The 27,379-nt window shown below is 40.0% G+C and overlaps 1 protein-coding gene across 7 annotated transcripts; it reads left to right on the top strand.

The window, feature by feature from the left end:
* Positions 1-26,571, top strand: LOC121908614 (5'-AMP-activated protein kinase subunit gamma-1-like). 7 transcript variants are annotated; one of them, XR_006099275.1, is made up of 17 exons: positions 1-387; positions 1,837-1,902; positions 3,645-3,906; positions 14,170-14,396; positions 18,577-18,628; positions 19,651-19,757; positions 20,431-20,512; positions 21,649-21,707; positions 21,819-21,864; positions 21,958-22,012; positions 22,118-22,244; positions 22,508-22,673; positions 22,768-22,805; positions 22,929-23,075; positions 23,162-23,255; positions 23,345-23,637; positions 25,048-26,571. XR_006099275.1 is itself a non-coding variant. In XM_042428784.1 (16 exons), exons 1-16 carry the CDS (start codon positions 304-306, stop codon positions 25,077-25,079), a joined length of 1,644 nt encoding a protein of 547 aa, XP_042284718.1. In that variant the 5' UTR covers positions 4-303; the 3' UTR covers positions 25,080-26,571. The 7 variants fall into 7 exon arrangements, 2 of the variants coding, with proteins under 2 accessions (XP_042284718.1, XP_042284719.1); XR_006099273.1 differs by having other exon boundaries at positions 23,349-23,637; XR_006099274.1 differs by lacking the exon at positions 23,345-23,637 and having other exon boundaries at positions 2-387; positions 23,162-23,344.
* The last annotated feature ends 808 nt before the right edge of the window (positions 26,572-27,379 follow it).

Genomic DNA, 27,379 nt, shown 5'->3' on the forward strand with positions numbered 1-27,379 from the left:
CTGGCGGCAAGGGGAGCCGAAAACTGGGCAGCAGGGGACACACATTTCCTCAGGGGTACCGACTGTGCCACAACACCTGTAAACAGCCAGTGTGGGTTCATTTGTAGATGCGTGCCCTGCCTCTTTTCACAGCCAAACCTACTTCCTGGTGGAGAAGGCAGCGCCTCGGTGTTGTCGTAGTGAGCAGAGGGGGCAGCTGAAGTGTAGGCGGAGGCGACTATTGATGGTCCGCAGTCTCTTTACTGCAGTTAGTCAGCAGCACACTTTTCTTGTTGTTGTTGTTTAGCACATTTGCAGAAAAAAATGGGAAGCACGGTGATGGAGTCCAGCAAGGACAGCTCAAAGAAAATGCCAAAGAAGAGGAGAAGTCTGCGGATTAACATGCCAGTGAGTCGGTGAAGTATCAACTAATGTGGCTTCTTACTGTGACTATTAAAAAAACTCTTTTCATTAAATTAGGGCTGAAAGTTTCAGCCGTTATTAGCCATTTTGTTGCATCTTCGCCTGTGTGCTCGCACGCGACGTAGAAGAGCGCACGCGCTTGTTTGTGATTGACAGCTGTCTCTGAATCACGACCATGTTAAATGGCTTAAACGTATGCAAAAACAGCATTGCACTGTTGGAAATATATCTTGTGCATTTTTTTGTATCTAAGAAATAATTTGATCAGCAGTAATCATTGTAGCGAACTTCTGTGCTTTAATAACAGCTGTGCACATCAAATTTTTGTGGTTAAAAACAAGGAAGGATTTCAGAGGAACCAACCTGCTCCAAACCAATGAGTCATGATTCATTGTGGTCACTATACTGAGTGCCTTTGTTTATTTAACTTCACTTCACTAGCGATGCCTCACTCATAGTTGCCTCTATTCATCACTCTGGCCAATTTGTGTCTGTGATTGTGTTTTTCTTCACAACACAGACCTACACAAACACTTGTGAACTAAATGCTATGAGTGTAGGCTTTAAAGCGCTATAGACCTTCTGTTTTCAAGGTTAAAACATCTAAATACTGTGAGCACATTTTGTTTTGTCTCGTAGCTTGGATACAGACATGTATTTCTTGGATGATAACCTTCATATCCACCTATGTCTTGCTTTTCCAACTTAATCGTACATGAACCGGATACGGCCTGTGTTTCCCATAAAGTATAACCTCACTTTTTTTGTATTTTTGTTTGAAAGGGAAACTACAAAAATACAGTTGAATGTGCCACTTGAGTTTTTATGATGCATCCATACAGCAGCTGTATAGATTGGAAAAATAACATCCTGAATTGTTGCTTGCGAAAGCGACACTTTCTTTGTGAACTCTCCAGTGCCGCATGTTGAAGCCATGTGAACTCCCTCACCAGCTAGACCATCACAAATACATTTACTACTCAGTGGAAACATTGACACAAGAGCTTAAAAGATATTAGAACAGGTTTACATGGTCATCTAATTATGCCTGTGTAATTAAACTGTGTATTCTGCTGCAGCATAATCTGTCTAAGGTGGAATGTAAAACCCAACCCTTGGTATGGGGAAGGAGCCTATTTTATGTGTTGCATTTTCTTGCAAGGCTATCTGTAGTGGCGAAACATGTTTAACTTCTTTTTCAATGGCATACCAAAAGTATGTTAACAATTTGCACTGTCACCCGAAGTGATAAGGACGAGCCACATTGTCCATTTTGTTTTAAAACTGTCTTAAGCTCTCAGTTTTTCATTCATCTTGCTGTAGCTAAGAAGGCATTCGGGTTACCTGTTATGACATGCCATTTAGTTGTTTTTTTCCTGTATTTCCTGGAAGTTAGCTTCATCCTTGACACTCAAATGTGATTTTTATGTGCAGGACTTTGGTGGGTTAACTTCCCCACAAGTGGAAACAAGTGGCTCAACTAAAAGTGGCGCTCAGATGGTAAAGTATTTTCATATAATTATTTTTTTGTGCTGTTATTCTTCATTTATTTCTTTGCCAATCGTTTGTTTTCGGCATCTTGCTTTTTCCAGCTTGTAATTTATCTTGTCTTGTTTTGCTCTGTTTGTTTGGCTTTGAACACATTTAGAAAGCAAAATATTACACAAAGCTATCTCTCCTATTCTGCCAACCCTCACTGGCTTACAGTAACATTACGCCCACTGTGTTCAAGCATAGCAGGATCACATACAGGAAATTGATTTTTCTAAAAGAAAGCAGCCTCTTCCTACTGTCTGCTCTAATTGATTTGAATTGAAATAATCTTTGACCATTACCTCATATCAGCCAGAATAAATGTTACCGTTTTCAATTAGTTTTGCCTTAGTAATAATTGTGCAATGCTTATCCAGATAAAAACATATCTGGTTTGCTTGCCTTAACAAGCTCTTGCACAATGACGGAGCGAGAGTTGTTGGCAAACAGAGAAGATGGGTGTGTGCTCACGCTCCCCTCAGATATGTCACAGGATTGGTTTAAAAAGAAATGTGTGTATGGAGTAGGGTCATCCTTAATACTGCAAATGTTATCCTGGACCCTTGTTAAGGAGACAAAACAAAACAATTCTTCTCATTTTTGATTTGATTTATTATATTTACTCGGCTGTTTCCACTAGCTTTTTATCTCAAATGCAGCAGCAGTGGTCGTCTTTGCTCTTCATATCATCGTGCAGCTCATCTGTTGAGGTGAAAGTGGTTATTATGCAGATTTTTATCTACCAGTCTACCAACAATATTACCAAAACACTTCTGTTGCATTTTACTGTTTGCTGTAAATACAACCCTTAAGCTAGATATTCCTGTATTTTATAATGCTTTAGTGTACCGGAGCCCACAAATGGTTAAAAGATTTGTTGTTGGTATATCCAGAGCGGGCAGCAGCCAGTGGTGGGAGGAGGCTCTCTCTGTCTCCAGCTAGATTGGCTGTCGTCTCTCATGTTGTGTTTTGGTGTCTGTACAGCGAATAGACAATAATTTCTCTGTGTGTTTACATGATATTGACCTTGCAAAGAGACTCATAAAGACAGAAAGTCACAGCGAAAGATACTGTCACTATTGTTTTACTAAGAGAAGTGCAAGATTGTCTGATAGTGAATCTGATGGTGTTTTCACAAGCCCGTATGGAGGGTGAGGCTATTTAAAATGGTGCCATGGTAACATTTTTTATGACACGATATCTTCGAGGGAAATGGAGAAAGCGTATATATGTACGGTGTTTGACAAAGAACATTTCAGTTGCAAAATATTGTGAATGCAGCATAAATTGCAAAAACGTCTATGCAGCAGATTTCTTCTCAGCCCATGAGATGCTTCTGCAAAGGATTTCGTTGATTTGAATAAATGAAAAACATTGTACTTTGCATTTTTTACTCGCATTCTCACATTGTTTTTTATGAGGTACCATTAAGTGACTACAATGAGGCTAACTACACAAAACACTGTTTCATATCTGAGGAAAGGAGAAGTGACCAACAAAGCAAGCTCCCACAAAAAGTGCAATCAGCATCTGTTATTTCACAATAAATCTCTTCTCTGCATTCGCTTATTTGTTCATGGCTCTTTGTTTTAGATCTTAAGCTTTTCACAACTTGGCTCTGCAGCCTCTCACTGTGGGTACACTCTGTTCATAAACCACACATTTACACAAGTGCAGGAAAATAAAACTGTGTCCTAATCGTCTCCCAGGGAGAGCGTCGCATCCGTTCAGCCAGCCCCATCAAAGGAGTTCCTGTGAGGAGCCCAGGCAGCGCCCCTCTGCCCCCATGTCCCCAGTCTGCCCCGGTGCAATTGAAGACCGGCTCAGGTTCACCCAAAACTCTCTTCCCCTATCCCTCCTATCAGAACTCCCCGCCCAAGTCTCCCCGCCGCCTAAGCTTCAGTGGCATCTTCCGCTCCTCATCAAACTCAACTCCTGCGAGCATCAAAATCTTCTCTAGAACCAAGAGAGGTGAGTCCAAAAAGCAAATATTGCACTGACTACCCATTCAATTCACACAACCGAACACTAACTTCTGTGAATATTTTTAACTGTCTTAACATGAACACTCAGCTTGTTGTTGATAGAAATTGGAAGGGTGACTGTTGTAAAGTTGATTGACTATAACTGTATTTTGATAGTTTAATCTCACGATGACAGATCAATACTGATGTTATTTTGTACAGAAGCAGATTTAGGCGAAATGAGATCTCACAGGATGTAAGCCACAATACATGAGGTTGCAATATCACTGACATTATTTGGGTTTTCTGCTCTTAGTACCATGTAAAGCCACATACAGGAACCTGTGTTTATCTGATTGAGTTCATGAGTTCAGATATTTTGCGGCGAGTGATGGGATCTGACATAAAAACATGCTATGCTGCATTTTCTCAGTTTCATGATTGTGTCAATAAGGAAGTAAAAACCTTGGTTTCCTCATGGTAAAAAAGAAAAGAAAAACCCACTGCTTTGTTTTGTGATGCCCCACAGCCAATGCAGTCACAAGCCTCGACAGACAGGCTGGCGATCACTTGAGTGCAGACAGATGTCCCTTCATTATCAGTCATCCTCTTATTATTTTCAACAACTTTCTCTAGGAAAAGGAAATCGTCGGCTTTGTTTATTGTCAGAATTTTTTTTTTAGTTCTCCATTTCTAGTATTGAGCTGTGCACTGCAAAGCCAAGTTGATAGATTGAATTACATGTTTGGCATCCCACAGGTGGGCATCCAGCCATAGTGCATTCTCCATATCACCATTAACACTCATTAATGCCTTAATGGTAATACTGGTATGCACAAAGAAGTGGGAATGAGACAGACCAGGCCGAACAAGGCCTTCTTTTATGAAGAACAGACTTAACGGGCAAATTTTCAGCTCTCGTCTCTCCATGCATTTGGGTGGTTGATTATTACATAACAAAAAACAGCCTGTTTTACATGGAAACAGCCCTGCTGGAAGCAGCATCAAACGGCAGAAAGATGAGTCATGTGTTTTTGGCTCGTACATATACCCATTCTTCTCTGTTTCCTCACAGAGGGTCAGTTTGGCAGTGGCTGGTGGAATAGCTCTGTTAGGGCCAGACCTCAGGAGTCAGCATGCTTCGTTTCCTCTGGAGATTGTTATTGATGGTAACCGAACTAAAACACAGCAAAACACACCAACTGCCACGACCTTCTCATGCCAGATGCTCAGGATTACTAATATCTGATGTGGTTCGAGACAAAAGAACCTTTCTGTTTGTTTACTGGCTAATGATGTGGCTTTTAAATGATTAGTGGCCGATGATTATTCAAAGTATTTGTACAAATGAATATGATGCAGTGACTGGGAGTGGGCACACCAGCCTTTCTATTTTTATTAGTGGAATGTTTTTGTAGGCACTCTCTTTTCGCCACAAGGGTGTGCTGAAGGCATAGACTTGTCTCGATTTAGTTCTCAAACTAGTGTTGATAAAGCTGACATTGTTTTACAGCCTCTACATTTTTACCATTTTAGTACATATACAGGTGTTTTTGCAGAATTATTTGTGTTTCTGAGCCCCTGTTTTTGTTTCTTTTACACATCCATCATTGGGTAAATGTTTTTTTTTTCCTCAGGTGCATTTATATCCATACTTGCCACAAATATGATCAGAATGTCTCCTCATTCCCCGCTCTTCTAAATATGTGTTTTCCCATCGCCTGGACATTGTCAGTCTCTCACTGCTGAAGGCAACTGTAGCGCTTTCATAGCCTTATCTGGAAGTGACCAGACTCTCAGGAGCTCCTCACACAACCATGCAAAGTCTTTTTTTTCCCCCTCTCGCTCTCACTCTCTCTGTTGCTACTGTGCGCCGTATGTTGTCAGTAAATAGAGGAACTGGGCAGTTTTGACTCTCTAAATTCACAGAATCTAGTCCTTACAAGGGCAGGTAGATTTTTTTTTTGAGTGGTGGAGCTAAGTTAGGAAAGAGCTTAACAAAATACACCATAGACATGTAGATGCATTTTTGTATTTAAGCTTTTTATATCCTCACTGGTTAATGAGCAAGCCCAAATGGAAACCTCAAAGTTAGCAACCTTCAGCACAAATCAATATAAACTAAATATAGTAGGATAGTGAAAACATTACAGTGACCGTGACAGGATGTTTGAGGTGACTCATTGATATCTCAACTCCTAACTTATATTGGCTATTGACCCACTGAGCTGAGAGGAACAGTTGCATAACATGTTAATTGAGATCTGTCCTGGACAGCCTGTAGCTAATGTGAGCACCAAGTACTGAGTGAGCCATCTGTTGAGGGTAAGGGAGGCTAGCGGTATTGAATGGAAGATTTCTGATCAGCTGACAGAACATGGGATGTCCCCCTGCTGTCATCTGACGGTGGTTGGCATCAGCAGTCTTAAAGGTCAGGCCCCCAAGCTGTAGGTCTCTGAGCTGAGAACCACAACCTTTATGTCCTTACTTGTAATCCCGTTAATGGCTCAACTGCAAATTGAGAGGAACTTGAGGTGGAGGAGTTCTGAAAAAGCTGTGTGATCCTGAATGTACGTTACATTGGGTGAAGACGGAGTGAGACAGATGTGCCTGTGCTGAATTTACTCTGTGAGACTAGGGAGGGCGGTGGGAGGGGGGGGGGGTGGAGAGTGCAGCCTGAGCCAATCGTTAGTGTATCCCTCATAGACTGGCCTCCTTTTACAGGCTGCTGACAGGCGTGCTATATTAAAGAGACACCACCCACAGCTGCACCTGACAATTTGCAGCACACTGACACTGCTGAGAGGGGGAAGTGGCACTCCGTTCCCACCCGTTATTTGCATCACTTGGGAGAGCTGCGTGGAATTTACAGCTTTTGTACTCTGCTTTTCTTTTACATCAAATATGAGCTGACAAAGATACTGTGCGTTGCTTGCTGCTGGCTCTCTGCTCCGTGGCCCTGGCGGATTTTTTTTTGCCTGGATATGCAAGCTTAGCCTATATTGGTGACTTGCTGATGTTGTCGTTTTCTGTTCGTAAGTAGTACTGTCAGCTCCAAGAAGAAATGAAATGCTTAACTTTGCAGAATAGCTGAAATTAGCTTTTCCTCTGCAGATTAACAATAAATCAAAAGAAGACCATCCTATATATTCTTCATCCATCGGTTGAAGGTGACCAGTTTCCTTCTTTAAGGAAAAGAGGACCATCTCGCTCCTACAAGAAAGACTAGACGGCCTAAAAGACTCACCACTGTCAAGATCTGTGGAGTTACATCGGTTGAATATACTTTTCCAATTAATTTCTGTCCAACTTTCTTCATACTGCAAATGGAATGACTCTCATTTGGGACAGTTTCGAGCAATGTTTATTCCCCTGTCGTAATGCAGATGGTCATGGTCACATTTAGTTTTGAACCCACAATTCACTGCGTTCCATGAAGAGGTTTGGCAGCCTGAGGAGGAGCAAGAAACGCAAGGAGCAAGATGGGCTAGGAGGGAGGCATCAGTCCGAGGCATCATGTCTGTCTGGTAATGTGCTGTGTGCTCTTCACCTGCTCCATTAGTCCTTCTTGAAATTTACTTTCATTTTCCTTCAGTAATTTTGCATTCATATCTTTCATGTTTGCAGTCATAAAACGTACTGTTTATAACGCTGAATGTTAGTATACATTTGAAGGACAATATATTTTAATGCTGCTTTTGATGCTGCACAATTACTCTTAAAAAAAATTACTCTTACTTTTCCCCATAGCAAATGTCATAAAGAGAGAGCATCTATATTTCTTTTTGTTTTGGAGTAATTCCGCCATTGTAGGACAGTATTTTATAGCCACATTACCTGATATAGTATCAGTTCAATGTCATTATTTCTGTCCCACATTCAAAGGGAGTCTCTTCAGAATAGCTGCTCCAATTTGAAAACTTTATTCAAATTGACAGGAAGCATTTCAGCTTAGCATGGTCAGAACATGTTCAGTTGAATTTTTGGGACTTGTCCTCATGTGTGGAGGATTTCTCTTCTCACTTAATATTCCTGCAGATTTTCACGACAGGAGAGAGAGGCCGTGAACAGTGACAGAAAAAACGTATGCCGAACCAAAGCATGAATCACCATGCAGGCTTAATGCAGTTACTGTAAAGTGTAAACTCATAATGCTTGATGAGAGAAGCTCTGGGGCACAGTGTGGCGTTCAAGTGGCACTTTATCACGGACTTCACAGTTCCTGATTTAGAGCCAGTCTGACCTCGGTTGAGTAGATGAGAGGAGAAAAGTCCTGTCATAATGATGTACATCCATATGCGGCTGTATTTGTCGTACAGTTCGTCGCAAAGGCAGCATACGACGTGGTGACACCTCGGCCTAAAGCATAAGTCCTTTGATCCAGAGACTCCACACTGCGGAAGTTGCTACGCAGATTGTTCTCTGCACCCTGTCAGAAGCTGACATCTGCATGAGAAATTTCAATAGTGGCCAATAAGAGGACGCCTGTGTGCTTCTCAGCAACACTTTGTACGTCAGTTTGAATTGTGACTGCTCATTGAAATGTTTTGTCATGATGCAGTTCGCACACTTAAGTGAGTTTTTGGGTCAATTTTGTGAACCCATTATTAGAGAGGTGCTGGTGCTATTGTTTACCTAGCAAATTGGTTCAAGACCCTTGTTGCTAATCAGCGTCACTGACTGTTTGTCATATCACCTGTTGCTTCACAATCTACACACCGGTTTTAACCAGAACACCTATACAAACATAGCCATTCACAGTTGTGACTCATTGTATTACATGGCTGGCCAGAGATGGCTGTATCAGTGTGTTCACTGGGCCTGTAGTGGTCTCACTACTGCTCTGGCCTCAACCAATGAGGCCTACGTTGCTTCTAGAGTCACTGTAGCCCCTCGTGACTGAAAACACCCTGTCAATTCTTCAGGGACCACCCAAAGGATCTGCTTTAATGGGTGTTAATTGAGCCCAGCATTACAGTAAATTGCAGCAAGGCTACCAGGAGATATCAGCCTGGTTCTAGATCCCTGAATCGCTTTAAAAAAATTTACAGCGATGTAAAAAGGGTCTATAACTAACAATTATTTTAAAACTACTTATTACACTGTTCATATTTTATCTATTTATTGTTGGTCATACGTTCTATAAAATGTCAGAAAATGAGATCACATAACAACCAATCCTAAGGCTCAAGGTGACATTTTTAAATAGCTTGTTTTGTTGGACCAATAGCCACATAAGACAAAGAAAATCCTCCCAATTGAGAAGCTAACACTATGGGAATGTTTGAAAAATTTCTTAAATGATTAATCGTTTGTCAGAACGGTTGCACATGAATTTTCTGTCAGTTGACTTACTGATTAATGTGACTAATTGTTTTGTATCCAATTCACATAGTAGAATAACAAAGTGACAACAAAACGGCAGTTCAGTTTGAATCTACTTGCATAGATTGAGCTGCGTTCATTGCATTAGTACATCGTCCTAATATGTAATATGTTGTTAGGTTGCTCCACTTAAAAATGATCTGTAGATTGCTGTGTGAGAGGTTCTTTTATTTGTGTAAAGTTGATAAACTAAGACTACTTGCAGCCAGGCATCCATTTCCTGTTTCCTGGATGGTATCTAGCTGCCCCTTATTAACCAGGCTGAGAAGAGGGCTCCCAGCCCCGCTGTTATCTCCTCCTGTGGAATGTGCCACAACAGCGTGGCTAAAATAAGAAGGCTACATGGCGGAAGCAGAGTGTGCCAGAGAGGGCTGTCCAACTAAATGTCAAGAGATAGTGTGGAGTGCACTTGGACGGACCAAGAAAAAAGTTCACTTGACTCACAGAGGTTTATTTATATAGAATGTATTATATTTTTACTCTTGACGGTACCATGTTATTATCAGAACAGAAGTACTGAGGATGATGGTCGCAAGATAGCTGCGGTTTCTCCAGATTTTCATTGCACCATACAGATCATGATATGAAGACTTATATCTTGGCTCACTCAGGAAGTCAAGTTGAATGATTTACCAAAACTAGTTATTGTATTTCCATGCTTGCGGCGGAGGCCTCGTCTTACATTAGCATACTGTTGGCTTTACTTCATGTGTTTGCTCCACATTCTGGACAGGTCGTCACAGTGGAGTCACCAGTGTTGGATATGTGGACATGCTATAAGTCAAATGGAAGTCTCATGGTGGAGGCCTTGTAACATGAACCATTTGGTACACATCACTCATGTCACTCATTGTCTGGCCTCAGAAATATGTCAGCAGGGTGGAGCCAGGTCAGCATGAGTATCGCATGTCACTCTGCGTAATATTGTGACGCTTGACCCAAAAGAGCATGTGAGTGTGTGCTGTCATGTGACTGACACCTCCAACCTGACACTGCCGGAGGAAGAGATGCGTCACAGACAGCTGACTGGAGTTAGGTTTAATGCCAGTGGTTGCGTTGTAATTGGCCTAGTTAATGTGGAGGGATGCCAGGAACAGGGAAAAGCCTACCTAGATGTTTCATTGTGTCTCTTTTTTCAATAATTTATTATTGATCACTTTTCAGAGCACTCGTTCAGATGTGATGAGCTCTGGAGTGTCATCAAGGGCTGCCAGCTGATTGCAGTGTTATTGAGGGCTATGCCAACAGAATAATTATAGCCTAGAGTTCTTTAGCGATTAATTATAATCAATTACTTAATTAATTAAAACATTTTTAAAATCAATTAATAAAGGTATAATTACATTTACATATAAAAAACGCATGAAATATGTGTAAAAAATAAAATCATTATTAAATATGCAATTTCCTAGATCTGTACCAATATTCTGAAAAAATATAGATTAATCAATACATTTTCTAAAGTGATTTTTAAATAATTTTTAAATGTAACTTTTGGTGATTCTGAATATGTTTTCATATTTTCTGTCATATTTCTGTCATATTCCATCACATAATTTAGATGTTTCAAGGCTTTTAATATTTACAGTTTCTTCATCGTCCACATTTTATTTTCAAGATGTGCACCCAGTTTGTCAAGCTAAAATTTAAATGAGGTTCAACCTAGTATGAAGAGGAAACTTAAGTCCCACTAATTTAAAATGTGTTTGAAAACTAATGTTTTGATTTCAAATATTTGATTTGCTGTAGAGGGCAAAAACACAAGCACAACGTACAAGAGGACACGGGACATTAATAACGACGGTTACAGCAAACAACCAAATAAGAAAAGTATCCGTTTGTTCAAAGTATCAAAGCGTTGGAACGGTAGCCATAATAAAGTGCTGCTGAGAAGGGCAGTTAAGCGTTAGTGCAAATGAAGTGCTTTTATTGCACTTGGAACAAAGGAAAATTTAAACCTATTGGTTTTTACCCTGAGGGACCTGTATCTCTGCCCAGAAGGGAGAGAAAACAAATTCCTCCAAGAGTGGGTGGTCAGAGCTGGCCAAGCTCGACCATGCCTTCTGTAAAACTTGTCTGTCATAGATGTCTACTAAAGAGCGTTGCTGTGTGCTGTAGGATATTCTACATTTATTAATATAAAAACACGGAAAACAATTTTTATCAATCTTGTGTAGTAATCTTGTGAAGTAGTGTGTAATGACACAGGGATCTTAATTTCTGCTTTCCACAGACAACGACGTACTGATAAATGCATATTTATTTAACTAAATTGGTTAACAAGTGAATATATAAGGTATCAGTGCAAACAGATCAACGAATAATCAACCAGAATGAGTGTAATAGAAACTAAATGGCAAATTATAAGTTAAGAATGAGCGATGGTGAAATGTAGGAATGATAACATAACTACTGGAAAATTATAATTGAGGCTAAGGTCATTTGACTAACCAACTTATCTAAGAATGTAAATATAGAGTTCAATTTAAACACCACCAACTCTTTAATCCTAGAAGCAGATGAAGAGCAGGAGAGGTTTGTTTATCCTACTTTTCATAACGGTATCCTCAGATGAACTGGTAATGATGCAGCAATGTCTGCTGCGTCCAGGCGATGAGTAAATCAGCTGTTCAGCTGTGGCATCCCAGCAGATGTTTCCGCTCTTGAGCATTGCAGGAGCCTTAAAACACAGCATTGTTTTAACAGTTTCTTCAGGTGATTCACATAAATACCACAGAGTTTAACCGTTAGATGGAGGAGACAAAAACGATTTGATATGGTTATCTCTGGGGAACAGCAGCGTTAAAGATGTCTTGGTCTGTGGAAGAGTGGGTCATTTGCCTTGAAGTCTCCTGACTGACTGACTGACTTTCTTACGAAATAACTTGACTGGCCAAAACATAACTATACTTCAAGTTACTAAGCGCGAAAGAATTTCAACCTAAAGTTTGTTTCACTGGAGTTACAATACTGCACGTAGCTTGACAAAAGAAAAGAAAGGTAACTTAGTAGATCACGTAATACAGGAAAAAGAAAAGTGCGGAGAAAGTTAAGATGGCGAAGCCCTTAGAGACGCAATGTGCATCTCCTTGGAGATACAAAAAGGAAGAAGAAGCACAGGGTAAAGGCTGACATGGCTATTTTATCCTGGCTTCCAGCATGGGCGTGTTTTAGGGTGAAGACCGACTTTCCCCCGCACAACCAGAAAGTCCTTCGTCTCGGAGAAAACACCCTCTGAGTTGATTCACTAACTGATTACTCGAGATTAAGCCTCCATGTTTCACCATTGTCATTCACATTTAAACATAAATTTCATAGTTCAATATATATATTCAAGATATACCTATCAAAATAATCCTTCATACACACATTAAATTCTTACTACAAGTCATAGAAAGTTTAACAGCAATTTAGTGAATAACATCTTTGTGTTCAAAACTTTACTAAAGGTGACCAATGGAGGGTACATGCAGTGTTTGGTAATTTAATCTATTCATGAGTTGGACTATTTTGACTGGTATTACTTCCTGACCAATAATATATGGGTTGCAAGATGATTATATCCTTAATAAACATTGAATCAAACTTTGGCTTAAGACACACAGAAGACTCGAGCAAATCCTTACTTTAATTTACAACTGTCATCTGGTAAATGTTCTTATCTGAGGTCACATCAGAGTGAAAAACCAAAGAGAGAGGATAAGCTGATCAGGTTAAATTGTGGTAACACAGTCTCTCTTTATTTTTCCTAGGAAAAGTCTTTTAATCCAGTGTTTTCTGAGACTTCTCCTACAGTGCCAATTATTTTGCTGGCTACTTAACAATATTAAACAGACGATTTTTGTTTTGCATTGCGAGGTTCCCATACCAAGAAATTAAACAAAAGCTTAAAATTGACTCAATAAAGGATTTGTAAAATAAAGCCATCAATGTCCACTTTAAAAGTATTCAATCATGAGGTAGAGGTCATGGTTCAAGTTCTTGCCGATCACTGTTCCCAGGTACTTGTAGCACTCAACCGTTTCAACAAGTGAGCCCTTAATTATAGTTGGGAAGGTTCAGTGGGAGGTTTTCCTGAAGTCAATGGCCATATCTTTAGTTTTGTGAACATTTAACTTCAGGAAGTGGTGATCACACCACTCTACAAAGACTTTCACACCAGGCTTATGATTGACCTCTCCATCCTGGTGCACACTGATTAAAACAGTGTCATCTGCAAACTTCAGGAGATGCCTGTCATCATAGTTACTCTTACAGTTATTAAAATAATGAGGACAGGACACACCCCTGGGATGAGCCTGTGGATGACAACTGCTTCTGGGATAGAGTACCATTAGTCCTGACTGCCTGGGGCCTACATGTTACAGTACAGTATAGTGTAACCACATATCTGTATTATATACTAGAGATCAATACTTTATTGTTATTATTTCTTATTGTAACTTATATTAGTATAGTATAGCACCATAATCACTATGTCATCTCTCTACTGTCCTCTTTCTATTAAAGGCATAACATCCCTGACACATACCGCTAGAAGTCCATATAACTCAGTTTTGTAATGGTGGTTTACCTACTGCATCCCTGTCTGTAAGCAGCTGGGCTAGGCTTTATCTTTAGTATCTCTGTTGTTTCTCAGTAGCTACAGCTCTCTCAGTCCCGATGGATCAGATGTGCATTCCTTCTCTGTTATAGCATGCGACAGCATTGATGTTATCTGCAACAGTCACGATTGTAGCACCTCAATCTTACCAACTAAGCCTATCAACGATGTTAATCTGCACTGCATTTCAGTGTCACTGAAAACATGGTATGGACTGACAACGAGAGGAACAAGAGATAAGTTGCTAAGTATCTGTTATACTGGATCTTTATCTCTCCACAGCCTCTGGACTCTCCACACCACCCACCACCCCGACACAGGCAGCCAGCCAGCCTGTGTTCACCCAGGAGGCCCAGCAGAGCGGCCCAAGCCCTGAACGCCTGGAGCCGAGCTCCCGCTCTCGCTGTCTCTCCACACCTCCAGACACAGGACAACGCCTCAACCTTCCCTCTACTAAACCCCCGATCCCTTCCTCGAGCCCTGTGCCACATTACTCTACCTCACAACAAGTGAGTCACACTGCAAAAATTTTACTAATCTTGAAGCCATTAACGAGGAATGCAAACCATTTTAAAAATACATCTTTTTTTTTTTTTAATCTCAGGACATTTCACTCTGTGCATGTGGACTCTGAACAGTAAATTAAAGGGACTATAAGTCAGACTTCAAGAGATTTTGTTGTGGGTTTTTGCACCAATCAGCAACATTAGAACATAAACATCCATTTGGTGTGAAGACTTTGTATCTTATGGCTCCACGAAGTCAGTGCAGTACCTTTTGTTGTTTATAGAGCAGAGAGATTTCACATCACAGGTACAAAACTAGTTCAAAGGTCATCTCTCCAGTTTCTTTCTTTAGGAGAGAGTGATATGAGGTCACAAGTATTGACTGAACTGTCCTGGGGCTCATGAATTGCATATGCATGTGAATTCTTTAAGTGGAGGCACCAATACTTCCACCACTGGTGAAACATTTTTTGTCTTTATTTAAAAATAAGACAAAATATGAGACTGAATTACTACTTTGATTTACAGATAAGTTTCTGAAGCATTTAAACCAATTTGATATCAGTAGTACTAATTCATATTTGCTAAAAATACTGATGACACTGCATGGATCATGTGATGTTGAAGCTAATAACTATTTTCCCTTTGTGACTATATAACAGCCCATGAGTCACACGCTACTTTACTCTGTCATGAGGGTTTACTGGGACAGTGGTGAATAGAAAGCATGGATGATGCAAATCTATTTAATTTAAGCTCTGATACTGAAGCATGTGGTGTGTCAACAGGACTGTGTTTGCACTGATTTCCCTGAGCATCAGTGGCAAAGCAGAAGCTGTAAATATTGTTTCGGGATTGAAGCAATGTCTCAAACAACATTAAATGTCAGCTAAGCAGGCTGCACAATTGACTGTTACAGCAAAAACAACTGAGACCTAGTACAAGGTTTTGTCACAAGGCTTTTCACTGAGGGTTTTATTTAAAGGGGACCTATTATGCTCATTTCCAGCTCTATTTTTTTATTCTGGGACTCCACTAGAGTAACCTTGTATGATTCACAGTGAAAAAAACTCCAGATTTATCTTACACTGGCCCTTTATGCTGCCCCTCAATTCAGCCTCTGTCTGAAACAGGCAGTCTTAGCTCCTGTCTCTTTAAGGCCCCCCTCCCGATGAGCCCACTCCCACTCACATGTATCAGAGTTGTGCTAAGTTACTGCTGATGAAAACCCAACATTTCCTGCTTTTGCTGCTTCATATTAAAAACTTTTATATTACTAAATAACGGGAGACTATTATTGTGAAGAATTTATAGGAAATTAAACATATTCATCACTGACTTAGCAGGACTTTGTTAGCAGCCGCTATTCTTCAATAAAACAGGTTAAGACAACAAAATATGTAGATTTTTGGAGCTTTGTTCAGTGGATCAGTTAGAAATAATGCAGAAAGGAATAGTACAAGTAAAAACAGCCACAGTGATGATGATGTCTGATGAAGAGCTGCAGACGACCAGCACACTTCCAACAACTCTGATTTTCCCGAAGGGGAAATTTGTCTTGTCAGTTGCTTCACATAACAACATCTTAAAAACATAAGACACATTCGACTATACTGTGCATTTGACATTGACTACACGACAGCTTTAAAAGAAAGAAGAGTTAAAGTGCTAAGTGCTAAAGTGCTTGTGTATTTATTGCACATTGTCCTATTGCGAGATAAGATTTAGCGTTAGAGTTCAGCAGCTTGATGCAGACTGGAACAAACGATTGATTTGCACTTTGGCACACGGAGTCTTCTTCTTGATGGCAGAGGTTCGTATTCAGAGAAGAGGAAATGATGAGGGTCCACAATGATTTTGCAATGTTGCTTCTTTCATTACTGCCTGCTCGTACAGGCTCTGTATGGGCTCACATTATTTCCTCCCTATTACCTTTGTAACCATTTTGTGCATGCTGGTAAGCCTGCTTTTCTGTTGCACTGTTAGGTTGCCAAACTATGCTGTAATTCCATATCTAATGAATCTCTCTTAGATTGCCCGGTAGAACATCAGCATAATCTGGCTGCTCACTCCATAGAGCCTCAATAGCCTTAGAAAGTAACATCTACTACAGTCTCTTGCACAGGTTATCAGTGTGTGTTTTCCAGCAAAGAAGGTTGTCTATGTGGACGCAAAAAAGCTGGCAGTGTATCTGGGCACGTAGACTTATTAGTACACATCCTACTGAAGAGACGCTGACACTAGGAGGGTCCACTTCCAGCCAGCAGGTGGCATTAGTTTCTGGCAGAGACTGCAACATATTGTCACACTCACTCACTCTGTGTAATGGAAAAACACTCACAAGCGTGCCAGATGGGGGCTGATGTAGCGATTTGTGCTGGTCTTTACAGTCAACAACAGAGCATTTCACTCGTTTAGCTCTTAGCTTAGACATATTGTGTTTGTTTGCGGAAATAACAAAGGCTACCCTCGTCCAGAAATCGTGGGTGGAGAAACAAAGAGGGCGGTTCCAATTTCAATGAAGCCCCGAGTGACATAAGAAAGGGCATCAAATCAGAATGGCTTGTTGAATGACATGAGTTCAGAGGAAGCCAGCCCACACCAAACTGAGTGGGTGGTGTTTGTGTGTTAATAGGCACATCAGAGACCCAAATACTGTATATATGCACAAGCACTGAATAAGTGAGTTGTTCATAATATGGACCCTTTAAGATTAACCACAGTTCACTGACAGTCCGAGTCAGGATGTGATACCAGATTTCCAATAGCTAGTGAGGAAATCCACAACACTGTGTCCCACTCTAATAATAATTATCTGAAGGACCATCTCAACCTGTCAGCCGCAAGTGATTGTGGATTCAAGCCAGGGAGGGTAAATCAATATTTCATCATCAACATTGTATGCTGTTGATATAAATATCCAAGGACTCATGATTGTGACTGAGGAGCGATGAGTCAGTGCCTTTCAGCTTCTCCATGCCCCCCCCCCTTCATCATACATAAGGGAGGATTACAAAATAATCTTCTGATGTAGTCGTTTACTTATTGCCAAATCCAATTTTAAAAGCAATTAATTTAATGGATTATATATGTCTGCCTCTCTGAAGTTTGCTGTAATAGTGAAGCAGACTGTGTGCCTGCTGTGATGCAGCAGAGTGAGATTTATGAAAGTGCAGGAGTGGTTTTTTGGCAAGAGAAGCGCTGTGTCACCATTGCAGGACCACACTGGGGACTGTTTAGCACCCCAGAGCAGGTATGCAGTCTTTGTCATACTGCTGCAATGGATTGCCTTGCAAATAAGGGACCAGTGGAAATCATGTCTCAATAAGTACACTTTGAATATGAAAATATCTCAGCATGACACAGCATATTTCATACTGGGAACTGGCACATGCTGTAAGTGAGATGCAAAAAGCAGAATTTGCATGTTATTTGTTCATGTTGCTGCTGCCACCACCAAGGTCCTAAAGAGCTGTTTTTTGTAGATGTCAGCCATGTTGCGCGTCTTGTCAGAAGTAATTAACTCTGAGGATGTGACAAGGCATCCCCAGCTTCTTGCTGCTAAGCAACACAAGGGATTTCCTAATATGGTGAAGCGCCCAGGTTGTTCTGCATGGAGGGGTGTGTCCACGGCGCGTGGAGCTTCCTGCTTTTTTCCTCCACGCTCATTGTGAAAGTCTTTTCCTGCGGCGAGTGTCGTTTGGCAGATCATGGCTTCAACAGTGAATCTAGTTGATTTATTGTTGTAGTATTAATTCTCACCCGCTTGTGTAGTGGCTGGTTGAGCGGCGGATAGACATTGGTTCCCCCTACTGCAGCAAATAGATCGGGACTGTTCCACTCTGAGTTTTAAGGGGTGTGTGTAGTCTAATAATAATGTGTCAGTGAAGTTGCAGCTCCAGAGCGCAAAGGTTTTTGTCACCTGTGTATATTTATCGGACCTGTAGGAGCTTTATGTAATCGGTAAAACGCAGGTGGCGCACGACGTCGTTTGGTTGTTTTGGTGTTTTACGCAACACACTCCGTCTGATCACAGTCTGCTGGGGCCGCTGGGGAGAAGTCGCTTCACCCTGCTGCTCACTCACAATTTACAGCAAAGTTTTGTCGTGCGCTACTGTGTGTTGTTGTGAGGATTTGCTGCTCTCTTCACCGCAAACTTCTGCCTTTTTTGTTGCACTTTCAGGTCTACGGTTTATTCGAAGGCATGCTGGAGAAACTTGAACTAGATGATGATGGTAAGTGTTCAACCTACTGATACAGAGCTCTCTTTTTTTTACTACCTTCCACGTAATTAATCCAAGCGTAATGTCATGTAAAGGTGACTTCATAATATCACAGGAATTCCAGCTATGTTTCCAGTCTAAGAGGAAATTTGAACCAGGCGACAAATATCAGAAATATTTTAAGAATCTATTCGCAGTGCGTCTTTGCAGCGTCTGCCCAGTCAGATCCACAGAGATCCAGAGAAATAGAGGGTTTCCACAGGCTGGTGACTTCACTGTTTTGTGATCCTAACGGATCCGTTCCTATAGATGTCTGAGGCGAATAATTGTTTTAATGAGGATTTTACGCAACGGTCTTTATGAATGATGACACATGTTTGTGCAACGCTGCAGCTACTTGCACTTAAAAGAGATATTCAACAGGCCTCCTATCGAGATTTTTATCATGCTAATTAAAGCATTTGATCATATTTTTCTTGCAGCTTGTGAGTAAGGCTGCAACTGAAGATGATACATAATAATTTAAATTATGTATGATTAATTGATGAACCATTTAATCTGTAAAAGTCATGACAAATTGCCATCACAAATACCCAGAGTCAAGAGTGATGTTTAACCAGCGGTCAGTTTTTCAGATTACAGTGATATGAAATGGGGAATTAACACATCTTTACATTCGAGGAGCTGGAACAAACAAACGTTTTACTGTCACTTAAAGATAAAATATTAATTTAATTTTGTCAGTCAGCTAATCGAATAATCCGCTCATGTGGTTTCCGAACCACATGTGGAAAAAATTACCGTATCATCATCTGCGGGGGATCTAACTTCCTACACTACATTGCTTCTCATGTTTTTTCCATTGTTTTGAGAGTCTAATTATCAGTAAGATGAAGCGGTAAAATGGCAGTAAGTGGTCCAAACCCATAATGGTTGTTTAGGCTTTGAGCATGTGTTGTTTCCAAGCTCTCATTAAATATTCCCTGTGAGATTTCTCCTTCTTCTAAAAGTGTTTTCCCGTCGTGTTCTTCTAGCTGCTGAACCTGAGAGTGATATTTACATGCGCTTTATGAAATCCCACAAGTGCTACGACATTGTCCCTACAAGTTCCAAACTGGTTGTGTTCGACACGGCGCTTCAAGTGAGTATAGCAATTGTCTTTATGTCTCTATACTCTAACTTCCCTTTTTTTTTTAAGGGTAACACTTAACATGGATGACAAACAGTGAGGTGTGAGTTCACAATCCTGCAGAGATACAGCAAAGGCTAAAATACAGTTGCAGCAACATTATATGTGTATGTATGTGATGAAATCTTTTGCTGGCAGAAGAATCTTTATATTAAGGGCACCAGCTTTTTTTGAGAAGTGACTTTCAGGCTAAGTTAATATTCAGTAGAACAGGGAACAGTATGTTGCCTCAGAGCAGTTTCTATGAGGTGGTTGATGAAATTGAGATGAAACTGTCTAAAAGCTGTTAAACAGTAATCCCGCTGAGGTCTGACCCCTTTGATGTGTAGATCTTCAACCACTAAATCCATTGAAGTCAAGGGTTAAGAACCTTTATCTGAAAGTAAAGGAAATACTAGAACCAGATCAAAACAATAGAGGGTTTTGAACACACTTCACAAAACATGTCAGAAACATGACGTTCCTTCTCTTGAGAACGTGACACAAACAAAAAAGAGAAGTGTAATGATGATTATGAGTGAATTTCACACATAAAACCTTTTGTTTAAGAAATGATAATTAAATATTGTTGTTAAAAATGGTATAATCTCATGAACTCATTCATTTTCAACTGTTGCCTTGACAGGTTAAGAAAGCGTTCTTTGCCTTGGTAGCCAATGGCGTGCGAGCAGCTCCACTATGGGACACGGAGAAGCAGAGCTTTGTGGGTAAGAAGCCCACAAACCTGTCAAGAAATAGACTTTATTGTCTTTTTAATGTCTGCTTCACTCAGTGACTAAAATAATGGTTTTTATCTTTCGTAGAATCAAGAGCTGTAATTTTATTGGTAGTTATTTTGAAAGGACCAAAAAATCCTGCACGCTGTCGATCACTTTATGAACAAAGTCAGTTTAGGATCCGATACACCTGCCCATAAGACTTTCTAAAGTGCAAGAACTTTGTAATAGTTGTTATGTACTGGTAATGATTTAAAAGAAACTTGAATATTTAGTAACAGTGTGTGTGAGACTGTTTCCCTAGTTTAGGTTTTGTTTGGTTTGTTTTGTTTTTGTTGCTAAGAAGAGGGATTTCTAGAGACAATGCACATTGCAGATTTACTTCTCCAGAGGAAAGACAAAGATTCAAAATAACATGTGAGACCTGCAAAGGAGAAAAATGTGCATATGCCTTTTTTCTCCTTATTTGCTGAACAGACTTGACTTTAGCACCTTCACGAGTCTGCAGTGTGTGTGGTCTACACATTTCTTTTTAAGAGAAAAAAAAAATTGCAGCTCTAATTTGTATTTCATAAAGTCTTCTGACAAAGATGGAAAATGTCCTTGCTGTGCTTGTGTGCCATTGCTAAACGAAAGGAGAGGAGGAGGAGGAAACACTGTGTATTAATGCCACTGGTCATGGCTAGTGGAGCATGATGCTATATTGAGCAGAAGTCATTAGAGCTGTCATAAACCATTAAGCACAGCAGTGACTACTCTGTATTGACCGGTGCTCAGACAGGTTAGAGATAATGTTTAGCAAACAAAAAGTGAATAAAGCCCTGCAGACCTTCTGTTAGTAAGACAGTTTCAAAACCCAAACCAGCAGTGAATTTTCTTTGTTTTGCTGTTTTTTGTTGTTGTTGTTGTTGTTTTTTTCCCCTGCATAGAGTTTATTGCAAGTCAGCCTGTGATGAATAATGAATGCCAAGTCAGCATGAGGATAAAGCAGGAGGGGGAGTCACTGATGTGTTGTTTGAACCACGCCCTTGTTAGCTCTGTCTCTTCTAACCAGTTGCACAACGCCTGCAGGCACAGTTCTGTATGTTACATTCAATTTTATGTTTATTGCCTGTTTTTAATTGCAGGAATGCTGACAATCACAGATTTCATCATCATACTACACAGATACTATAAGTCACCAATGGTAGGTCCACTTAAAAGATCATGTTTGCATGGGATTTGCTTCTTTTCACATCGAGGATTTCTCTGTTTTGTTTTGTCTTTAACCAATTTTTTTTTTCTTGTTGTATTTCAGGTGCAAATATATGAATTAGAGGAACATAAACTTGAGACGTGGAGAGGTCAGCATCATGTTTATACCCTCATGTTCTTGTAGCAAACTGTTTTACAAGCAGAATGTAAGATAATAACTTATTTCATTCCTTGCTCCACAGAGGTTTACCTTCAAGCAACATTTAAACCTCTCGTCAACATATCACCTGATGCAAGGTCTGACTATAAATAATGGATCTTTTTGTTTTGGTTCATACTTGTGAGTCTGAGAAGATTTTAGTGTGCTACTTGTCACTGTTGATCGTGTTTGTCGTGTTGCAGCCTGTTCGAGGCAGTGTACACCCTCATCAAAAACAAAATTCACCGCCTGCCTGTCATCGACCCTGTCACGGGGAACGCACTTTATATTCTCACACACAAGAGGATCCTCAAGTTCCTCCAGCTCTTTGTGAGTCCAGTACAGTCACTGTCGGCCTGTTGGTGAATGAGTGTTTACTTAACGAGAATATGAGAATATGACGGGTGACTGTGATTCATTCTGTTGAGAACTTTTGAAGTTCCCCTCGTCTCTTGTCCCACTTCCATTTGTCTGCTGCCCCCTAGTGGTTAATCTGAAAATGAATAGTCTGCCTGTATTTTGATGATTTGTGTGACAAAGTGATCACCCTGAACATGTGTCCGTCTCATTTCACATGTGTCTGTGTTCTCCAGATGTGTGAAATGCCAAAGCCAGCTTTCATGAAGCAGACTCTTGGGGAGCTGGGCATTGGTACGTACCATGAGATTGCTTTCATCCACCCAGACACGCCCATCATCAAAGCTCTCAACATCTTTGTGGAGAGAAGAGTGTCTGCTTTGCCGGTGGTGGATGAGTCAGGTAAGATCACAGACTTTAGTATTAAAGATATTTATTTTAGCAATTGTGCTAATGCACTTTTTTACTTACTGGGGTTTTTTGTGTTCTCTTGCAGGCAAAGTTGTGGATATTTACTCCAAGTTTGACGTGATTGTGAGTTGAAATTTCTGCAGTTTCTGTTTATGTTGAGACAAAATGCCAAATATTAGAGACTTAACGTCTATGATGATGTGTATTGGCTCACATTGGACAACACATTGTCATGTTTGTGTGCAGAACTTGGCTGCTGAGAAGACGTACAACAACCTGGACATTACGGTGACCCAGGCTCTGAAACATCGCTCTCAGTACTTCGAAGGAGTCATGAAGTGCCATAAAATGGAAACAATGGAGACCATTGTGGACAGAATAGTCAAAGCTGAAGTGAGATTTTGGCACACACATACAAATATACATTAAATAAACAGCCTCAGAACTAATCCGTAAACGTGTCTGTTTGTTTTAATTAGGTGCATCGGTTGGTGGTTGTGGATGAGCGCTCCAGCATCGAGGGCATCGTCTCCCTGTCGGACATCCTCCAGGCTCTGGTGCTCAGCCCAGCAGGTATAGATGCTCAGCATTGATAGCCCCAACTCCCCTTCTGTCCTGGACCCTGAGCTCTCTCCCCACCCCGCCCTCTAACCCTGTCCCAGGTAGGAAGCGCACATGATTCGCTCCCAGCCGACTCTCGCCTGTAGCTGGCTGTACGGAGGCATAGTGCCCGACACCCTGTTTGTCCTGCTGGATGCCACTCTGCAGCAGCGTTGTGTGGATTTTTGTGTCGGGATGACGGGCCTGTCATTCTCTGTCACGACACAATGGTTAAAAAAACCAAATTCACCACTCTCTCACCAGTGCATTGAAATATATTTGACAAAGTACACAGACAGTGTTTTTTTTCATTATACAATACTTTTTATGATGCTACCACATGCAGTGCAAAGGGGTAAGTATTTTTGACATCCTCTATGTTTGTTAAGAACATGTTCACTCCAAGCATGTGTGGAACAAATTGTTGGAAAAATTGGTGCATTTCCCTCCATAGTTACATTTGGGTTTTGCATGAAATACTGACTTAGTGGGAGAAGAGAAAACTGTGGGGTGGTTTGTGTGGAATGAGAAAGAAAAAGACCCAAAGTTTTATGGATGTTAGGCGATGGATGTCAACATCTGACGGATAGCACAGTAACATGAACTGAGGACAAAATTGGTATCGAAATGAGATAAAACGTATTGAATCAAGACTAGCATCAGGTCTGTGCTGATCTTCATTCCTTCATGTTTGCATTATATTATAGAAAATAACTTGGATAAGTCTTATGTTTAGTTAAAGTAACGATGAATGATCCCGAAAAATGTAAACCTGGTGGGATGAAACTGTGTCCAATACACATGAAGAGTCCATTGTTACTTGCTTTGAAACCTGAGGTTCACTCTTGTAATTGAGCTTCTTTTCCACAGCGGTTTGAATCACAAATGTTAAGTTTGAATGTAAATTAAGACACAACCTGTCTGGCACAGAGGCTTCACATATTATACATTCTGCTCACTTACAGTATGTTTGGCTTATATTAATGCAGCTGTGTTTGCTGGTAGAGAGCTCCACTTTGATGTGAATATGTTTAGTATTGATGTGCTTGAAAGCAAATAACAGACGCTTGCATAATTTTAGTGATTTCAGTGTTTGATGCTGCCGTGTGTGGTCAGGCTGTATCAGATCAGCAAAGTCCTGGGAAGGAAACACCACACACACAACTTGCCTTCTTTTTAAATGAGAGGTTCACAGTTTTTCAACTGATGATATATTGAAATGTTTATATCATCAATTATATTTGTGGAGAAGCACAACCTCAGTTTAGTGAAACTTACCACTGTTGCAACTTCTCACTAGGACTAAACAAAGACCAATGGAACAATCGTTCAGGGCTTCAAAAAGAATAATAAATCTTGTTTTTGAAAACAGGAAGCTCAGTTTAGATAGACATGTCTGTATTTTCCACAGATAAGAGGAGAGCAGTAAATTATGCTTACTCCTACTTTTGTTGACTTTATTTGTGCGAGTTGCCTCCCCACAGAAGCAGGAAGTTGTGTAAAATAGCCATTAAATCCTACTAGAAACATTATATATCATGGATTTGAAGGCTTAAATTGTTGCCCAGTTGGTGTTTTTTCCTAGAGGAAACCTGCAGTAGAGTAGTAAGTTTGTCATTAAGCCATGGTGAGATTAAGTTATATGCTATTATAAATAATGAACATTTTAATAAGGTCTAGATTTAACAACAGTGAACCTGTCCTTAAGCAGTAAATGTTACAGTACTGATGTCCTAACCTGTACTTCTCTTCTTCTCCTCCTCAGATGCCTGTAAGGAGGAGAATCTGACTGAGTGAGAGGGAGGAAGCATCAGCTGAAGTGGAGACGTGTTGGGAGTAAATAAATTGAAAGGTTGAGGTAGGGAGCGTGGGGCTGACGGAGCCAGTCTGACGATCCCAGAGACGCCTGCAACTGATGCACTATAGAGGCTTGGAAACCAAAGAGCTAGACAGATGAGTGAAGTGGAGTTCCTGCACTGAGGATTGGGTTTCTGAATTTATCTTTTTTTTTGTTTGTTTGTTTGAACACTGATCAGATGAACACACATACAGTATACTGTATATATACACAGACACACACACACATACAGACAAATACATCATGGTCACCTGCCTGGGGAAAGGTTGGGAGAGTTGAGACAGGTTCTGATTAATTAGGGCTTCAGTGTTTTAGGTTGTGTAGTTATTATCATGCTGCTGTCATCAGTTGTCTCATTTTGTAGTGGACTGGATACTGAATGTCATCACCTGCAGGAAAAACAAATCTTTTCCTCAGTGTTTGCCGTAGAAAGGAGACATTCACAGATGCAACTTCTTGTTTAGAAGCAAAACTACACTTCACCTACAAAGTGGCCATTTTTAGACTGTTGTTAGAAGAGTGTTGGCCAGTGCCAATATAAAGGGGTTGATGCGGGTTGATGCCCAGTCTTTATTTGTGCCTTTTGTTTGCCCTGCCTACTCCAGTTTAAAACTGACAGTATTTGTGTCCTTTGAATTTTTGTTTTCAAATGAGTGCAATTATTTGGAGTTTTTTTTTTTTTTCTTTTTAAAAACCATGTGTAATATTAAAGTAGTTGGAAAACTTTACCTTCTACTTCCAATTAAAAACAGATTTTCCTTTCGTTGGTTGCGTTTTCCAGGACTACATTTTTAAACATTTCTGTTTAAATAGATTAAATTCTAAAAAGGATATCCTAAATAAAATCAAAAACATTATGGCACAAAAACACACAAAGGCAAATGCAACTTAAGGATTCAGTAAGCCAAGAACTATCAGTGAGTACTTTCATTTTACATCAGTAGTGATTCAGTCATCGCGACTTAAGGATGCATTTTTGTAAAGGTGTGACAAAACCCAAAAGTCTTTTTTTTTTGATGCTTAAGAAACTTTTTTTTTACATTTACCTTCAGTGGTGTCCTAGTTTTGATGCTTCATATAATTTGATGCTCGCAAGCATACAAAACAACTCGGTTATCTCAGCCGTAGCTCGACAGGACTCATCTCCATCTTTGACTGTAAATAGGATCATTTTTCAGTAAACGTGTCACAGAAAGCTTTATTTTTATGAATGTGTCAACATGTTTAAAGAGACTGCAGTTTTAATGTTATTTTTGTAAATATATTGTGGCAATATGTCCAGTTCAAAGAAACTTTGTATCAGATCAATATGTACTGTAAATGTGCAAGCATGAGAAACTACACTTCAGCAGTATGAATGTTCTTTGTTTTACTTTTTCTATTTTTCTGGCTGCAGAAAAATAAACGGACAATGAATGTACTTTAAAGTCACTTTCTTAAAGTTTGTTTTTTTTTTCACTGTGTATGCACCATATACTCATGCAATATATTATTTCAGAATGATTTCATTTGAACTCATAAATCATTATTTGTTAGTGTGTGGCTAAATTCACCCATTCATCATACTCCTTTGATACACAGGATGCTTTCATGGCTTTTCATGTTCGGTAGTAAAACATAATGGCTTAACAGGAATTTGAATTTCTTTCAAGACGTAATGATCCTGGAGTTGTCGATGTTTTGACTTGGCCTTCTTTTTTCAGTAGATTCCATCAACTTTGTATTGATACTACTAAAACTTGGGTTGGCAGAAATTTGAAGCTTCAACCATTCATTGATTACTTTTACCCAGTTATTTTGACTTTGTCTCCCCATTTGTTAACTAGTTTTCATGCACTCTCAATCACAACACATGATGTCTGTGTTACATCTTACTCTAGTTGCTGGGAAACTGAATGGGGCTGGAAGGTTTCTAGATATTGTGGTAATAAATACACCAAGGATTAGCTTGGAATAATTTATTTTCCTCATTCTCACAAATATGTTTTAAGTCATATTGCTGTCAAATTAGCTGACCCACTCCACAATCTTTTATCCCCTGGTTAAAAGATTGATATCCCCTGCATTTTACTACTTAACACATATTTGTATGTAGATGGATGTGTTAAGTTTAAATAACCTAAATTAATGTAATTAGTCAAATGTGTGCTCTAACTACACTTAGACATCCATCTTTGGCTTTGAACCTCACAAACAGTGACCAAACCACTTAAGCACAAATGGTTTCATGCTACACTTA

The sequence above is a fragment of the Thunnus maccoyii genome, chromosome 12 (genome assembly GCF_910596095.1).
Source record: "Thunnus maccoyii chromosome 12, fThuMac1.1, whole genome shotgun sequence".
Lineage (NCBI taxonomy): Eukaryota > Metazoa > Chordata > Actinopteri > Scombriformes > Scombridae > Thunnus > Thunnus maccoyii.